General features: G+C 43.7%; 1 protein-coding gene across 4 annotated transcripts in view; it reads left to right on the forward strand.

Moving 5' to 3' along the window:
* The first annotated feature begins 191 nt into the window (after window positions 1–191).
* apbb2a (amyloid beta (A4) precursor protein-binding, family B, member 2a) overlaps window positions 192–16,943 on the forward strand; it is a 34,365-nt gene continuing 17,613 nt past the window's right edge. For 2 of the 4 annotated variants that reach the window (XM_029441438.1, XM_029441440.1), the window contains exons 1-8: window positions 192–409; window positions 3,445–4,730; window positions 5,384–5,580; window positions 6,299–6,442; window positions 6,964–7,049; window positions 7,170–7,230; window positions 9,049–9,195; window positions 9,659–9,786. In XM_029441438.1, the coding sequence (XP_029297298.1) occupies window positions 3,476–4,730; window positions 5,384–5,580; window positions 6,299–6,442; window positions 6,964–7,049; window positions 7,170–7,230; window positions 9,049–9,195; window positions 9,659–9,786 (2,018 nt within the window). In that variant the 5' untranslated portion in view covers window positions 192–409; window positions 3,445–3,475. Of the gene's footprint in view, window positions 410–452; window positions 786–3,444; window positions 4,731–5,383; window positions 5,581–6,298; window positions 6,443–6,963; window positions 7,050–7,169; window positions 7,231–9,048; window positions 9,196–9,658; window positions 9,787–13,357; window positions 13,764–16,943 lie in introns of those variants that run through there. The other 2 variants (XM_029441439.1, XM_029441441.1) reach the window with 2 other exon arrangements.

Here is a 16,943-nt window from a genome sequence, read left to right on the forward strand (position 1 = left end):
CCCTATAAACCATTCATATTACTGCATGACGTAAGACTCCGATGATGTGTGATTTCATTACCTAAGTTGCAAAATAACCGGTAGATTTATTATGGTTGCGTCTGTACCGTGCGCCGAGCGTCCTGCGTCCACGACACTGATTGGCCGGCTGGCTGAGAGCTCCACAGCGCCGCGACGCTCCGGGATCCTCTGGCGCAGAGAGAAAGCGCAGCTTGCCCACCTGCGAGCACCGAGCCGGGATGGGAGGGCAGATGATGTGTTGTGATACAATACGGGTGGCCGGCTGCAGCTACGGGCGGACTGGCACTTAAAAGCAAGTGTCAACCTCGGCCCTGCTTACTACTGTGTGTGTGTGTGTGCGTGTCGTCGTGGGAGCGGAGGTGCAGAAGCCCGGAAGCTGACCGAAGCGGTGAGTGGATGTAAATAGATGCTCTCGATGGGGTGCGCTCCCCTCCCAGTGCGGCGGTGGTGATGGGGCCGCTGTAGATAAGAGGGGCTGGATGCATCAGTTCACATATCGACCGCTTTGCTTCCGCAATAATGGCAACTCCACATATGCATCCTCGGCGTTATGGTGGATTTAAAGATGATCTAACGCTTTTGAGATATCACTGAGGGAGTTTATTGAGGTGGCAGCGAGAAACGAGGGGAATACTCCACCCATGACATCATCGACTTTTTCAAGTTCATTTTCTCCCCCAGCTGGTGCTTTCATCTGTTGCATTTAATTTGGGAAGCAGTGGGTGCATTTCAGAGTTGAGGAAAGAGGCCTGCCATTACAGAGAGTAAGTTGATCAAATATGGCCAATATCTCTGTCAATATCTAGATGTGATGAATCTCCAAAAGCATATTTTTGATGTGAAGTGTTTTGATGATTTGGATCTTTCTTTTTCGGGTGACCTTCAGGTCTGTAAATATGTATACAAGGTGAGCAAACAGTATACACAGCCAGAGCAGATAAGGATCATATGTTGACACCTTGCTCCAAAAATAGGAAGATGACATTTATTGTGTACGTCAGGAAGCTTATTATTATCATGCTAGTGAATCTGTAGGAGAGGACAAGACTTATATATTATCTGCTTGTTTTTTTCCTTTATATATTACTGTACATTTTACTGTAATGTAAGCAGTACACATGAGGAGTAGCAGCAACAGAGCCATTAGTTTAGTGATACATAATTATTGTATTTGTAGCCAGTTTGCTGTTGTCCCCTGACATGTCATGAAGGATCTCTGCTGTTGGAGAGCACAACAGATTTATTGAGGACAACAGTTTATATACCGTTGTGTGTTGATTGTGCCACACTGTCCGGCAAACTGCTGTGTCATTCTCCTCACTTTCTCCCTCTCTGATAGCCATCCTCTCTCCTCCCCACTCCCCTCACTTCCTCTCTTCGCACCACTTTGTTTAACTAATGGAGATCTGGCTGCGTTGTCTGAGGGGAAAAGAAAGAAACGGATGATCTAGTTTGTCTGCAACTCAGACATAATAATATAAAAAACAAAAAAATAGAAGAAGGGGGCAAGGGGGAGTTGAAATGCTGTTTTGCTTATTACTCCTAGTCTCTTTCAGGGGTTGTGTGAGGATGTGTAATTCACCTCTGAGTCATGCATCATATTTGCTGTGACTTTCAGCTTCAGTGGCTCAAGACACAATTTGTAGCTGTCTGGTGGAAAACGTGTCTCCAGCTTCTGAGGCTTTTAGCTTAGTGTGAATGCATTTTTTAAAGGTTTTTTTATAAGCCCACAAATGCAGGAGAATCTACAGAAGATAATGTAGTCCTTTAGTTAAGAGGGTAGCATACACATTGGAGTTACAATGCTTTCAAGTGACACAAGCATTGCTGATTTAGAATAGCTGGTGTTCTGATGAGACTGTGCAAGTAGTTTGTGCCGGTTGACCCCGTGTTTGCGATCAGAGGCCTGTTCTGTGAGCGCAGATTCAGCACAAACAGGTTGTTGTGGTTGTCTGGCTCAGTGACAGATGGACAACACGACAACCACCCCGGTAGCGGGGAGAGGATAGGGGCCCTGCATGAATAAAGTGCACCGCCCAGGGATTCTGCTGTCTCCAAAATCCTGCCTCTGTCTTTTCCCAAGATCTTGTCGTGCTTTAAAATCTGCTGTGTTTGTATTTTCCATGTTGAGAAAAGGCGCTGATGATGACTGCAGCATTGTATGAGGTGTGTGGTTGCGTGTGTTCATGATTGGGTGAGGGTGACAGGATATTCATAGATTATGCTTGTGTGCCTGTGGGCATGTTTCTCTCCCTGTTTCTGTGTTCAGTTGTTTACCAGCTTCCCATAGGGTTGTAACCAAATTAGATCATTCGAAAACAGAAGTGACATTGATGCAACCCATGCATGTGCCGTGTCTTTAGATCACAATGATTCTCTGCTACTATCTTTGTTACAATCCATCTGTCTGTATTCAGCATCACAGGGCTGATCCACCCAGAGATAAAAGAGACAAGGCTAGCTAGTTAGCAGGAGCTGGCTGCCACTTCTCCTCCCCACAGACTGGCTCACTGCACAGCCCCGGCTTTCAATGTCAGTCCTGGATGAATACGTCGAGGATCTGACTCGCTCCCAATATCATGCAAATGCAATCCAGTTTCATGTCTTTGATGCAGTGACTTTTAACACTTCAACAGTGACACCTTATGTGTAAAAAGGGCGTAAGGCTGGAAAAGAATCTACACCATAGTGTTTCCATAAAAGCCTCTGAGACTGGCCAAGCTGCAGCCAGAGAAAGCAAAGAGCGAGATGTTTTATCGGCTCTATGTTCAGTTGTTACATCAAAGTATGCAACTGAGTGACACAGCACTAAACGTCTCAACTTGATGATGTCACCGATGATGTCAGAGACACCCAGAGAGTACATGGACCAGAAATAATCATTTAAAAAAACATGTTATATTATATTCAGGGCAAGGTGGTAAAGTTTTTTTGTAATCCAATAGATTCCGTTGCCATGTCATTTATATTCAGTAACTGACCACATTTCATAGTATTTGACCCAACCCTGATTATATTATATTATATTATATTATTTGTAGGATAGTAGTTTAGTACAACATATTAGCAACAATGCCAGTTAAACAAAGCTTTTAAAATATACTAACCCGGTGACCAACTATTTTCCAGCCTTAGAAATAAGTAGGTGTAAAGAAACTTGCAACCACAGGAAGGAGAAGTGTTATTGTACTCTGACTGACTGAAGGTGAGAAACTCTTGCCTCTCTATCTTTTCATCCTCAAAAATGTAATGAAAAAAATCCTGAATCCAGTTTCAAGGATCCTTATCAAAAATGTAATGTTAAATATTATGTGTGTTTGTAAAACATATTGACATATGACATATTTCTTCCGATCTCTAATATCAACCTATATTGTGCAGCACATCATCTGACTTCTGACAGAGCGTCTCTTCTCTCATCAGCTCTATCACAGCAGTGAATTCCCAGTCAGCCATGATGTCAGTGCAAACTCCTCCACTCTCCCGCTCTGGCTCCTCCCCCTCTAATGTGGGTATGGCCAATCGCAGCGGCCCCTCCTCCGCCCCTCCCACCTCCCTCAGCCTTCGCTCATCATACAACCAGTTGCTTGGGCGAGATGTCATCAAGGAGTCCATGGAAACTGGAAGTTCGGCCACCTTGCCAAAGAGCCGTCAGAGGTACGCAATGACCAGCGTGCGAAGCGCCATGGGGATAAGTGACAACTTGGCTTTGTCCTCTAAAATCCAACCTGTAACCAGAGGGAGGGGTCTCCCCACCAAGTCCTCCTCCAGTTCTGCCCTCTATTCCTCATCGTCCTCTTCGCTGTTTAATACAACCAACCCCAAACTGGCCAAGAATGGGGCCAACATGCAGAGACGAGCTGAGAGTCAGCAGCAGGAGCTGAGCAGGGCCAATACAGAGGGCAAAATTCACAATGATCTCATCAATAACCCCAGTTCTGACTGGCTAGAATTGGGAAAAGACAACTCACAGCTTCCCCCGTTCCGTAGAAGGACCAAGAGCTTCTTGGAGTATCATGGGAAGGGCTGGGATCTGGACCTCAGTTGGGGAAACAAAGAGGACAAGGAGGAGAAGAAGCAGCAGCCTCCCTCAGAGAAGGAGCAGGCCAGCCCCTCCAAGGAGAGGGAGAGCCTGAAGGAGGAGAAGCCCAGCAACAAGCAGGCCTGCCAGGAAGAGAAAGAAGAGGTGGGTTCAGTGGTGGAGGAGGAGGAGGAGGAGGAGGAAGAAGAGGAAGATGACCCCACACCCACACCAAGGCAGGCCCTGCTACCTGTGGTGTTGGAAGCCCCGCTTTCCCCCACGTCCTCCTCCTCTACCAACAGCCCAGAGTGGGTCCCAGACAACCAGGCTCCAGCCCAGGTGAGGGAGGAGCTCTGTGTCCAGGTTCAGGCTAGTCCACGCAGTCCTGCAAAGCCTCCTCGGAGCTCCCAGCCCCGGGTGATCAAGGTCGAGCTGCACCCCAACAATGAGAACCAGTTCCTGCAACAGTACCCGCCTTCTTCCCCTAAACAGGCCCGGGCTGCAGAGAGGAACACCCCTACCAGGATCCGGGGGCCCCCTGCCCTGCCAGATCCTGAACCAGAGACTGGGCTCCCTAAAGTGGGCTTAAGAATGGATCTGACTCCTGAAACTCCATCAGAGGATGAAGACTCCAGCTGGACCACTCTGTCCCAGGAGACGCCCTCTCCTCAGACTCCACGAGAGACAGGTTCGATATGTGTGTGTGTGTGTGTGTTTGTCTTTTCATCTGATCTTTTTATTTATTTTATTTTGTATTTGTATATCTGTGTCAGCTTTTAACTATGCTTCTATCACAACTCTATTTCATTCCCTTTCTTTCTCACTCCCTCCTTCTACCTCCTACGGACTGGACTGTCTGATCTGGACATTTACTAAAAGCCTCTTTTTAAGCAAGCAAGTCACTCCAGCAATACTGCTGGAACCTTTAAGGCCCCTGTGAGCCACCTTATGGCGCAGAGAGCGATTAGGATGGACAGAAGGATACTGCAGATAGAGGGTGTGAAAAAGGAAGGAAAAAAAGGAAAGAGAAAATAGCAGAGCTGGATTTAGTGAGCAATGATTGCCAAGGATGGATGACAAAGCAATAGTTGGAGAATATGAGGGTATGGAGAGAAATATTAGAAGGCAGACAGGGGAAGGGAGAGATGCTTTTGCCCACTGGATCCGACTAGAGGGGATGAACTACAGAGTTGCTATGACAACAGACACTATAGGGACCGGCTGACCATCATTGAAATTGACCCTGTGTGTGTGTGTGTGTGTGTGTGTGTGTGTGTGTGTGTGTGTGTGTGTGTGTGTGTGTGTGTGTGTGTGTGTGTGTGTGTGTGTGTCATACATCAGCGGATGTATGGAGTGAGGGGAACCTGCCTCCAGGCTGGCGGGAGATCTCAGACTCATCAGAGATCTATTTCTGGCACATCCCCACTGGCACCACACAGTACCACCGACCGGTTGCCTCCGGAAATCAGCCCACCTCTCCCGACACTGAGCACGGCCCAACACAGGAAACACAGGACTCCCTCAAGCCACCCAACGAGGTGAGACGACCCACCTGACACACCTCATGGCTTTTGTTTATTTAACTTTACGTATCCAAAGCTACACATCCAGGTTCATCCACTGTGGGTTTTTGAAGGTTCTAGTTTTATGTGAAATTAAGGAAAAGTGAAACGTCCCCTCCACTTTCTATGATACTGTAATCATGAAACACATGATAATACACTAATTGGTGGAAACCGCAAGAAAGCTTATTTGCAAAAACATGTATTTATCTTAATTCAAGATCCACTAGTTTTTTAAATTAGGTTTAACCACATCTAACAGTATCAGTGAGCCATCTCCATTAAAATCATAGAAATATTCCATCTGCTGATGAGCTGTGATTGAAAGCTCTGAAAAAGCTAGAAGTGGATCATGTTTATAAATGTGGAGCCCATTAGCCGTTAACTTCATAATGTAAAACATAAATGTAATTAAAAATCCAAAGCCAAATGGAACAAAGAAAACAAGCAAACTACAAAAAGCAAGAAAAGCAAAAATTAACAACACGAAAACTACTGATGACGATATTAACAACAATGACAACCAGCACAAAGACACCTACAAAATAATAGCAGTACCTCTAAAAACAGCATACAAATTGAAAAATATATATTTTTAAAAAGATGATTGATCTTGTCTCTGTGTTTCTCTCATGCTGCATCTCTCTCTGTCTCTCAATCTTTATCCCTCTCTCTCTCTCTCTCTCTTGAACAGCGCCCCAGCAGTCTGATATCTGACAGCTCAGTGGAGCCGGTCCCCTCCCCCTCTGGCTCCTCCCCCTCCCCCTCCTCCTCCACCCCTTACGATGATGTCACCTCTTCTGGACCAAATCGCAACACCACCACCTGCGCAGCCAGCGTGAGTCACAGAGTCACAATTATTTGTGTGTTCACTTTGTTGACCAAGGAAAAACGGCTTTTATTTCATCCTTTTGTTTCAAAACCAAAAACTGCTCCACGGTTGTCAAATAACTAATAAAGACAAAGCTATGCATACTAGGCAACATGTTCCTACAATATAGTGAATGTGGAGTTTGGTACCTTCACATCTAGCCTTTTTATTAGCTTTAGTTCATCTAAAACTTTGCATAGCCGTCTTTACTCTGCATTTAATGGTGTATTTGATATATCTCTGCTTTCGCTTTGCATTTATTAGATTGAAATGAGCACACAGTAATCTCCGTCAGGGCCAGTCTGAGGTGCATATTCCACAAAGATAATATCTCTCATATTAACTTAAAATGAGGATTATACTCTTCAGTTATTACAGATGAGATCAAATATGTTGGTACAATTACATTTTAGAATCGTCTTCATTTCCTCACCAGTGTCTACCACTAATGTTACCACTCGCTCTCTCTGAATGTCTTTTTGCTCCAGGAGCTGAAGGACTATCCAGTCTATCCAGATCCCAGTCTGAAGGCTTTTGAAGGGGCTACCCTTCGCTATGCTTCACTTAATCTCAAGTAATACACGTAGACATACTCTACAGTAAAGAAATTTGTATCATTTCTAGATTTGTGTTTTTTAATTGATTAAATATGACTTTCCTGTGGCTATTTGTTATGTCTGATGTTTTCCTTCAGCGCCCCAGCCCAGCTAGAGATAGTGGACCTCAACAATACCTTCTCCGATCCAGAGGCATTGGTAAAACCAGAACAACAACACACTCAACATTTGTGTATGAAATAACTTTGTGATCGAGAACAAACATCTGTTGTTTCATGATTCGTTTTTTGCTCTTGGACACACGATATGTGTGGTGACCAGTTGGGACTATAATTTATGTAGCACATTTAAACAACAAGGCAATTTAAAAAAGATTAAAATAATAAAGACACAGTGCAAATGAAACACTTTGTAAAATGACATTTACATACAAGTAAAACAATAATTTAAGAGCCAAGAGAATATAAATAAAAACAAGCTAAAATAAAACAAGAATAACAGTTACAGTGCTGTGTAAGAAATTAATAATTATTTGATTTAATAATACTCACCTAGTGTACAAACTACCCTTGGTTTATGAGTCTGCAATAATAATATCAGTTTATATAAGTGAGAGTTGAAACGTTCAGCACTATTTGGGTGGTATTTCAGACTCATGCATGAAGTTAAATACTATTAATACTCTGTAACACTCTGCCACCTATACATGACTGTTGATGAGCACATATTCCTCTTTTATTAAATAAGTCTGACCTTATTCTTTCAACAAAATATCACCCAAATCATGTATTTGTTAATGAAGGGAAGTCACCTGGCTTTGTTTTCAATGATGTAAGCATGCTCACTGGCATCCTGTCCTCTCACTCGTTGTTTGTTGCAGTGCCACTCAGTGGTTACTTTGTGAACTGAGCTATAGTTGATGTGTTTACAGCCAAACTAGGTTTTTGATAGAAGAATATTTTATAGAAACCTCGTTGATCGTAAACAAATTCCACAATTATTGCGAAGGACATATTTAATGCAATCCAATATTAAAAAGTTAAATGTTGCACACTCACTTTTGTGCAGTAAGTAAAAAATGATATCTCTATATAGCTCATATTATAAATTCCAAAACCATGTACGTTTTCTGGTCTTGTTTTTCCAAGAAGAACAAACTTAAATCACAAAGGACATCATTTGAGATTTAATTAGAATTCAACTGAAAGAAAAGCTTGAGATATTCAGATATCTCACAGGAGCCCAGAAACACAGGGGAGAAGTGTGAGAAATACTTTAAGGAAGAGAAGAGGATAGCTGCTGGCCCAAGGCAGTCTACACACACACACACACACACACACACACACACACAGACACACAGTCTTTCATATTTAATGTGTTGTCTTCCACAATCAAGCCGGTCTCAGTTATTGCTCTGTTGGCCGGCTTGTGATGTTACAGTAGCTGTCGCTGCATACTGTACTGTACCTCTGTAAGCAAAATTAAACTTTTAGAAGAACTTCGTTTGAGTTACTGTGCCTGTGTGTTAGTATCTAGGTCACATTTTGCATCTTATATTTGTACATTTGGCCTTGGTTTCTTTCAGTTATGGTGACAATCTACTTAACTTAGTAATGGGATCTTGGACAGTGGTGACATTGCTGTACAGAAGTCAGACGGGGGGAAAAGAATCAGACAGGTTTTAAACAAATCCGTAAACAAGAGAATAATGTTTTCAGATTGGCATCTTGACCTAACTTGCTTGCCGTAATTGTGTGCACACAAAACGTTTTTTCTGAGCAATGAATGATTATTCCAACATTTTAAATGAAGTGGTATATTATTATTATTTGTTTAATTTATTATTATTTAATTATTTAATCATTTATCTTTTTATTCTGTCTTGTGTCTGTAATGTCGTCCTGTTATGAAATCTCACTAATTATTTTGGTGAGCACAGTGTTATCATAACCGACAATATGATCAATTAGACCCGTTTTGAAAATCCTCCAAATGTGTGTGTTGCGCTCCTTCCAGTCATTTCCAGTGCGATCTCTGGGCTGGGTGGAGATGGCAGAACAGGACCTGTGTGAGGGGAGGAGCAGTGTGGCCGTCCACCACTGTATCAGACAGCTGTCCTACTGCAGGAGGGACATACGAGACTCAGCCGGTGTCTGGGGAGAGGTCAGTGTTAGTTACATACATTATACAGTATGTATGCCATAGCTTACTTTTTGCTTGTGAGCGAAGGACAACACCTTGGAACAGTTTGCATGTCGATGAGTTTCAAGAAATTCAACCAAAGAGTGATTTGCCTTCTCAGTTTAAACATGTGTGTAAGAAGAAAGTTTGTGAGTGCTCGCCCTGTACTTGTGTGGATTCAATGGACTTCTCTGCTCGTGGCTGGTAGCATCCTAAAGGATTTGAAATGATTAAAATGGAAGATGAGTGGAGTCTGTTTTTTCTCTCTTTGTTTTGGTAGTTATTAGAGGCCTGAAGAGTTCAAACTATCAATTATTTCTCATAAAAAAAGCAAGGATTCAAGAAAAGTCCGAAAAAATCATTACAATTTGTGTAACAGAGATATCTTCTTATCTAATTAGCTGTAAACCATTGCTATAGTGCATCCTTGTTTGTGATCTAACAGGGTAAAGGGATGCTGCTGGTGCTACAAGACCGCATGTTGACCCTGGTTGACCCAGATGATCGCAGCCTACTCCACTCTCAGCCAATCAGTAGCATCCGTGTCTGGGGCGTCGGTCGAGACCACGACAGGTAGGAGGACATCACAAATATCCTACTGCTTTGATGAAACCTGTCATTGTTGTTCTTGATTCCACTGTTTTAGCCATTCAAAGTGTCATGTTTCCTCTTAAACTTGAACCTTTTACATGCAAACACAAACGCCAGAGTTTTCACTAATCGTCAAATAATTGAAATCAGCATTATTACTATTCTATGCATATTTGCACAAACTACATGCAAAACTCCTTAATTATGCTCATTGCTCCATGTTTCCGTTCCAGACTGAGGACCTATAAGGCTTTTAGTCATTTGGCAATGTCCCATGATTGTAACCTTCCTCTATTGAGCTGACAGTGTGCTGAGGCTATCACAGTTGCTAATGGGGGGACAAGCTAAGCCCTCAATGATAGGGCCCCTCAGGGTTTCCATTAGCCCACGGAGCCACCACTCCAAACACTCACACAGAGCCTGTACACATCTGGAAACATTAGTGCTAATGTAATATACATAGATGCATAGTTGTAATATGTATGAGGCATGTAGGCATTGTGCATATAAGAAGAACATGCACACAACATCCTGACAACAGTATGGAAGTCTTTTGAAAATCTTCTCTCAATGCCAAATGTTAAAGCACTAAGAGCTAAGAGACTTGGGAGATACACTTTGGAGATGTGTTACACAAGGACGGTACAAATGAGAAGAGTGGTGGAGGTTTTCAAAGTAGCTGTCTGGTCCTAACATGTGCAATCAGCTGTTAAGGGATTGGTTGAAAATGGAGTTTAAAATAGAATCTGTGTAAAGTGACTTGACTCACTTCACTTGCTGGTCCTCACAGTGTCCTATTTCTCTCTTCCTGTCTCTGTTTCTTTTTACATATTTCTCATTCAGTCTTTCTCTACGCCTTTTAATTGCCGCCATAGTCGTGTGTGTGTGTGTGTGTGTGTGTGTGTGTGTGTGTGAGATAAAGAGAGGGAAAGAAAGAAAGAGGTAATGGATAAAGCGTGTAGTCTCTCTCTCTCTCTCTCTCTCTCTCTCTCTCTCTCTCTCTCTCTCTCTCTCTCTCTCTCTCTCTCTCTCACACAGTATTACAGCTTCCATTCTGTTCATCCTCTCCTCCCACCAGCACATTTTAAATCTGCAGTCTGCACTCTTCTGTTTGGTTTCAGGCTCATGATTTTGGATGTATTATAATTCCACCCTGGCTGGGAGTGTGTCTGACTTAGAAGATATTTGATGCACTAAGACCACAATGCACTTTCCGTATATGCAACAAATAGTTTTATGGTATCCCGCATCTGTAGGGGATTGTCTATGTGTGTGTGTGTGTGTGTGTGTGTGTGTGTGTGTGTGTGTGTGTGTGTGTGTGTGTGTGTGTGTGTGTGTGTGTGTTACATTACATTACAGGTCATTTAGCAGGTCATTTAGTTAGTTCACTGTAAGTCGCTCTTATCCAGACTTACAGTGAACTAACTACAGGGACAGTCTCCGCGTGTGTGCGTGTGCGTGTGTGTGTGTGTGTGTGTGTGTGTGTGTCTCACAAGAACAAGAGAGACAAGAACGTATTTAGAGGTTGGGTTAGCTTAGTCCTGCCACTAGAGTGCACTATACTCAAAGCCTGTGCATCTGCAGATATAGCGCAGCTGAGTACACTAAAGTATGTAGACACCCCTGTCCATGTGTACTTTTGGCGTGGAACAGTTTTTCATGGTTTTGGCACACCCCTTAGTTTCAATTAAGACCCATTTAAACAATAGAGCATACAATAATATTGTATAGAATAGTGTGTTTCCAAAGTTGTGGCAAACGTTTAGGAAGGAAGACCTTATTGTGTTTCAACGTGACATGCACGAAGCCAGGTCCATAAAGAAATGTTTTTTGAATATACAGAAAGTTAATGAAAGAAAATGCTTGATTTGATCTATTCAAATTCCATGTGTGCGTAGTGACATAAGCAGTTGAGGCGGCTGGACTCATCTGATCAGAAAGCTTTTCAGCATGTATTAGGATGTGATCATTACTTTGTTGGTGTATTCTGTCTGCTTCCTGATGCGTTGGCGGGTTTAGCTTATAGCAATTGGGCTCATCATATGTCAGTTAATGAAACGAAAGGCTTATAGTTTAGTTTACTCCTATGATTATGTCTCTCTGTATAATTTAATATGTATGTTTGTTGAGTGGGCTCATGATTCACTCAGTGAGTCGGGTGCTGTTGGTAGCGGGCTTCAGCAATGTTGGTGAGACGGCGCCTGATCTGTTTTTCTTTAAACAAACACACTGACTTCACAAAAAAAAAAAACATATGTGAAAGAACTTGCCTGATCTGGAAAGAGCCTTAACCTCAACCCCATCCAACACCTTTGGAGATGAACTGGAAAATCTACTTAAACCCTCTGAATGGGAGCAAATCCCTTCAGCCAGGTTCATAAACCCTGTGGAAAGAGTGGAGGCTGTTATAAAACATTTAATGCCCAAGGTTTTGGAGTGAGATGTTCAATAATCTCATGGGTGAGTTAGGTTGTCCACATACTCCTTCATTATATCATTATATCTAGAGTATGGCTGTAGCAGACTGACTTGTGTGTGTGTGTGTGTGTGTGTGTGTGTGTGTGTGTGTGTGTGTGTGTGTGTGTGTGTGTGTGTGTGTGTGTGTGTGTGTGTGTGTGTCTGTGTGTGCGCGTGTGTGCGTGTGCGTGGGTGTGGGTGCGTGTTTGCATGCGTGTAAAGTCAGACTGCTTGTTATCTAATTGACTGAAGCTGGTAGAGGCATAAATAAGACAGATGTTTCTGTGTTATGTAAAGTGAATATGTGACAGAGAAAAGGGGAGAAAGTGGGTAAAGAAAGGGAAGACAGAACAGAGATGTGTTTGAATGGATGCATGGAAGATACCTCAAAGTAAAGCTCCCTTTGCTCTCTACATATATATCTCTCTCCGTCTCCTGTCTTTATCCATCTATCTCAGTCCTCTCTCTCTCTCTCTCTCTCTGCTCTCTCTCTCTCTCTCTCTCTCTCTCTCTCTCTCTCTCTCTCTCCTCTCTCTCTCTCTCTCTCTCTCTCTCTCTCTCCTTCAGCTTGATTCAATATGAATGAGTCCCCCTGTCTCTTAAGCGGTGCGGGACGAGGGGGGGTTGTTCCTCGATGAAGTCATGAGTCTATATTTGGAGCACTCAGCAAGTCCGACTCTGTGCACACGCGTGTGTGTGTGTGCGTGTGTGCGTGTGTGTGTGTGTGTGCGCGCGTGCGTGTGTGTGTGCGTGCGCGTGTGTGTGCGCGTGTGTGTGTGTGTGTGACTGCACGTGGGCTTGAATTGATGAAGTCATAGGTCTATATCTAGAGCACTCTGTATGTGTGTGATGGCGAATGAGCGGGTGTGTCTGTGTTTTCCCCCACTTCTCCAGCCCCTCTTTCTGTCTGTAATGCTCTTGCACTATTTCCACTCTTTGTCTCCAGCGCTCTTTCTGCCTCCCTCTCTTGCCATTGGCTGCACAGCTTTGCCTCTTCTGCTTTCTGCCTCTCTTTGTTTGTCCCATCGTTGTACTTTAGCGGGGTGTAAGCCTTCCCTTTTTTTCAGCTTCAGTAAGACAAGAGAGGGAGAGACAAAGATAGTGCAGGGGGAAAAAAGCTTGGCTGTGCTTTAGAGAGAGAGAGTGGGGGTATCAACAGAGCGATGAAGAGCCAGTAAGGGAGGGAGAGGCAGTTCATGCTTCCCAGCTTGCTCTGAGCAGGACACGGCAGGACTTTGCAGGAGGCTCTTTGGACCGGGCGAGCAAAGCAAAGCAAGCAGACCGTAGAGGAAGATAGGAAGAGAAAAGGTGTAGCAGAGGGAAGAGGAGAAGGAGAAGGAGGAGAAGCAGGGGGAGAAGAAGGAAAGGAGACCTAGAGGATTTAAAAATAGACAAGAAGAGAATTACCCCTGGGTACCACGGCTCTAGCAATGTCACCGTGGTTTTGGAGCTAAAGAGGCGCGGAAGTAGTCGTCTGTAGCGGGGCGAGCATGTCTGCTTGTGTGAGTACCCCTATCTCTTATTCATTCACTCCTCTATCTCTCCCTATCAATCCATCCATCCCTCACTTAGTCTTTCATTACTGCCTCTCTTTCTATCTACACATTAGCCCCTGCCTCTCTCCTCTGTTGATTTCCAACTGCTGTGTTTGTGTAGAGGACACAACACACAGCTCCCAGTCTTACTTTTATTCATTAGCTTTCCCTTCATTTTTTCACTCATTTACTTCTCAGCCTCCTGCTGTGTTTGACTTCAAGCTGTGTACTTTGTGTGTGTCTCGCTCCCTCTCTCCCTGGCTGGCTAGCTGTCAGGTGTAGGGATGCCGGCTGGCAGCAGCAGGTTTGCAGCCGCAGTTACTGAGATGTTCAGGGAAAAAGATAAGAAAGATAAAGCATGGGAGTGAAAGAAAGAGAGAGAGAGAGAGAGAGAGAGAGAGAGAGAGAGAGAGAGAGAGAGAGAGAGAGAGAGAGAGGAGAGAGAGAGAGAGAGAGGAGAGAGAGAGAGAGAGAGAGAGAGAGAGAGAAGGAGAGAGAGGGAGAGAGAGAGGGAGAGGGAGAGAGAGAGGGATAGAGAGGGGGAGAGGGAGAGAGAGAGGGGAGAGAGAGGGATTGAGAAAGACAGGATTAAAGAGTCTGGATGTGCTGCGGGGATTTTTCAAAGTGTGTGTCACGGTTGTTTGGAGCTTTTCGATATTGCACTATTTTTGACATATACTTCTTGCGCTGCACTCTGAATTTGTTTAAGTGAGGATACATACCTAAGTGAAGTTGTGTGTGTATACGTGTGTTTGTGAGAGAGAGAGACAAATGCCTTCACTGTATGCATATGTGGAATTTCCCTCTCTTGAGTATCTCCCATAACAAGAGAAGGAGGAGGATGAGGGATGAGCAGGGAAACACTAAGCGAAGAACAAACAGCCAGAGTGAAATGATTTACGACATTAGGCGGGCAGATCCTGCTTGTTTTCTTGTCCTTGCCGCGTGACACTTATTAGGATTGAGACGTTAGTGTTTTAAAACTGAGGACGTGTGCCACTGTGATGTACGCCTTTACAGTGTCTCTGTATAGACCTGATGTCTGTGTGTGTTTCCTGATATTAAGGTAAACTATCGTCACCTTTCTTCACTAATAGCTCATCAGTAGATGCACACACACACACACGCAAATCAGCAGATGCACACACACACACATGCACGAACACATAATGACACAAACAAACTGATTCCACATGTCATTCATATTCATTAGTGGCCAGCAGTGCTTGCTTATTCCCTCGAGCTCTCACTTATTTTCCTCTAGTGCTGACCTTCTGTGGACAGCTGTGGCATGTAGAAAAGGAGGGGGGAGAGGAGGGGAGAGGAGAGGAGAGGAGAGGAGAGGAGAGGAGAGTCACGCAAGCCTCAGGTATCGTTAATATTTTAATGCAGAAAACACTCTAGCGATCTCCTCCATTTATGTCAATGAAGAGAGTTTGTGCATGTTTGCAGTCACTCTTCCAGTTGAACCTCAGCATGTTTGCCGATGTCAAGCCCCCTGTAACCTTAATTAACATGCGAGGCCCCCTCTGAATGCCCCCAGGGACGTTGCCCGAACACCTAGACCCACTCGATAGACGCCAAAGTGATTGATGGCCTTTCCTCTCCAATCCTGCTCCGATTTGAGCCCCATACAGACCTCTCTCTTTCCCTGCAAGTCATCGCTCCTCCACGTCAGCTCTTTCCATCTACCCACAATCTATCACTCCCACTTCTCCACACACATACGCACACCTCATGTCCGGTTAAGTCCACCCAGCCTCCCAGAAACCCTCATTCTCTAAAGGGTCATTATGGACGGAGCTGTGTCCCCACTCCCTCTCCAGCCCAGAGTCCTATGTCAGACACACACACACACACACACACACACACACACACACACACACACACACACACACACACACAAAGACACTCCTTCCTCCTTCTTTCTTGCATTTACTCTCTCCCCATCCTTCTCTTTTCCCCTCTCTCTCTTACATTAGCATTGTAAGGCACACCTGCTGTAATCCCTGTCTACCTGACGGATTACGCTTCCTGTTCTTCATATAGATCCCCTCCCTTGCCCCACCAGCCAATAAATCTCCTCCCGATAAAATCCTTGCTGGTCCCGGGCCGTGGCGGGCAGCGATACGAGGCGATGCTGATGTTTGCTGATCAAACAGGGCTGAACACAGCAGGGCGCTGTCGCAGTCAGTGTCTGCCTGTAGCACGTCTATGTAGTCAGACTACAGACGGCGCGGACTGTTTAAGCTGAATATATTTGAATACATGTTTGGAAGAGCTTGGGTTTTCATCATATTTTCAGTCGGGCTGCTGTTGATGTGCGTAGCAGAATAAATGTATGAGGTGGTCAATTAATCTCTCCTTAGTTATTTCAGAATCAATATCTCACTTTATTCAAATTATTTGTTTTGACAGAGTGTGTGCATTTATCACTTCATGATTGTGATTTAAAGTCTTTCTACAACTCGGGATCGGACTACTTTTCCTCACGCAAACAAAAGATTTGCAAATATGCAGTTAGAAACTTAGCTGCAGTTAAATGTGAGTTAAATGTGAGGTCTAAACCGGGCAAAGAGTCCCAATATTTGACCCTGATTGGCAAACAATACTAAACGAGATCAACCTGCAGATTACACTTGATTGTTTGGAAGGATTTTAGCAAGTGCGTAAGTCTAGTTATTTGTTCAAGCATTGATCTAAGTAAGTTTACATTTGCAGACAGATTTTCTTTATTAAAAATGAGATTTTAAACAGTCATTTTGTAAATATGTATTTCCTTCACAACTGGGCAAACTCTCCAGACAATGAAGATCATGTGATATGATCGAAAGCTCTAGAATAACTACTAACTGGACCTTGTGTTGAGATTGTTTTCCTCAAACAAAAAACATTTAATTTAACACCAGAGTCTGTATTAAAGACTTTGTGATTATAAATAATGTATTGTATAATAAGGTCCTTTTGTTGTAATGTATGTAATGGCAATAATGTAACATCAACATTCATGCACATAATGTGTAGGCCTGCAATTTAAAGGGTTGGTTCACCCAAATTATAAAGAAATTAATAAATAAATAATATGTGGTAACTAGTCATACAGACAGTTTTGGCCTTAACTTCCCAAGTGTTGAGATTTCTGCCTCC

Source organism: Cottoperca gobio, chromosome 10 (genome assembly GCF_900634415.1).
Source record: "Cottoperca gobio chromosome 10, fCotGob3.1, whole genome shotgun sequence".
Taxonomy (NCBI): Eukaryota; Metazoa; Chordata; class Actinopteri; order Perciformes; family Bovichtidae; genus Cottoperca; species Cottoperca gobio.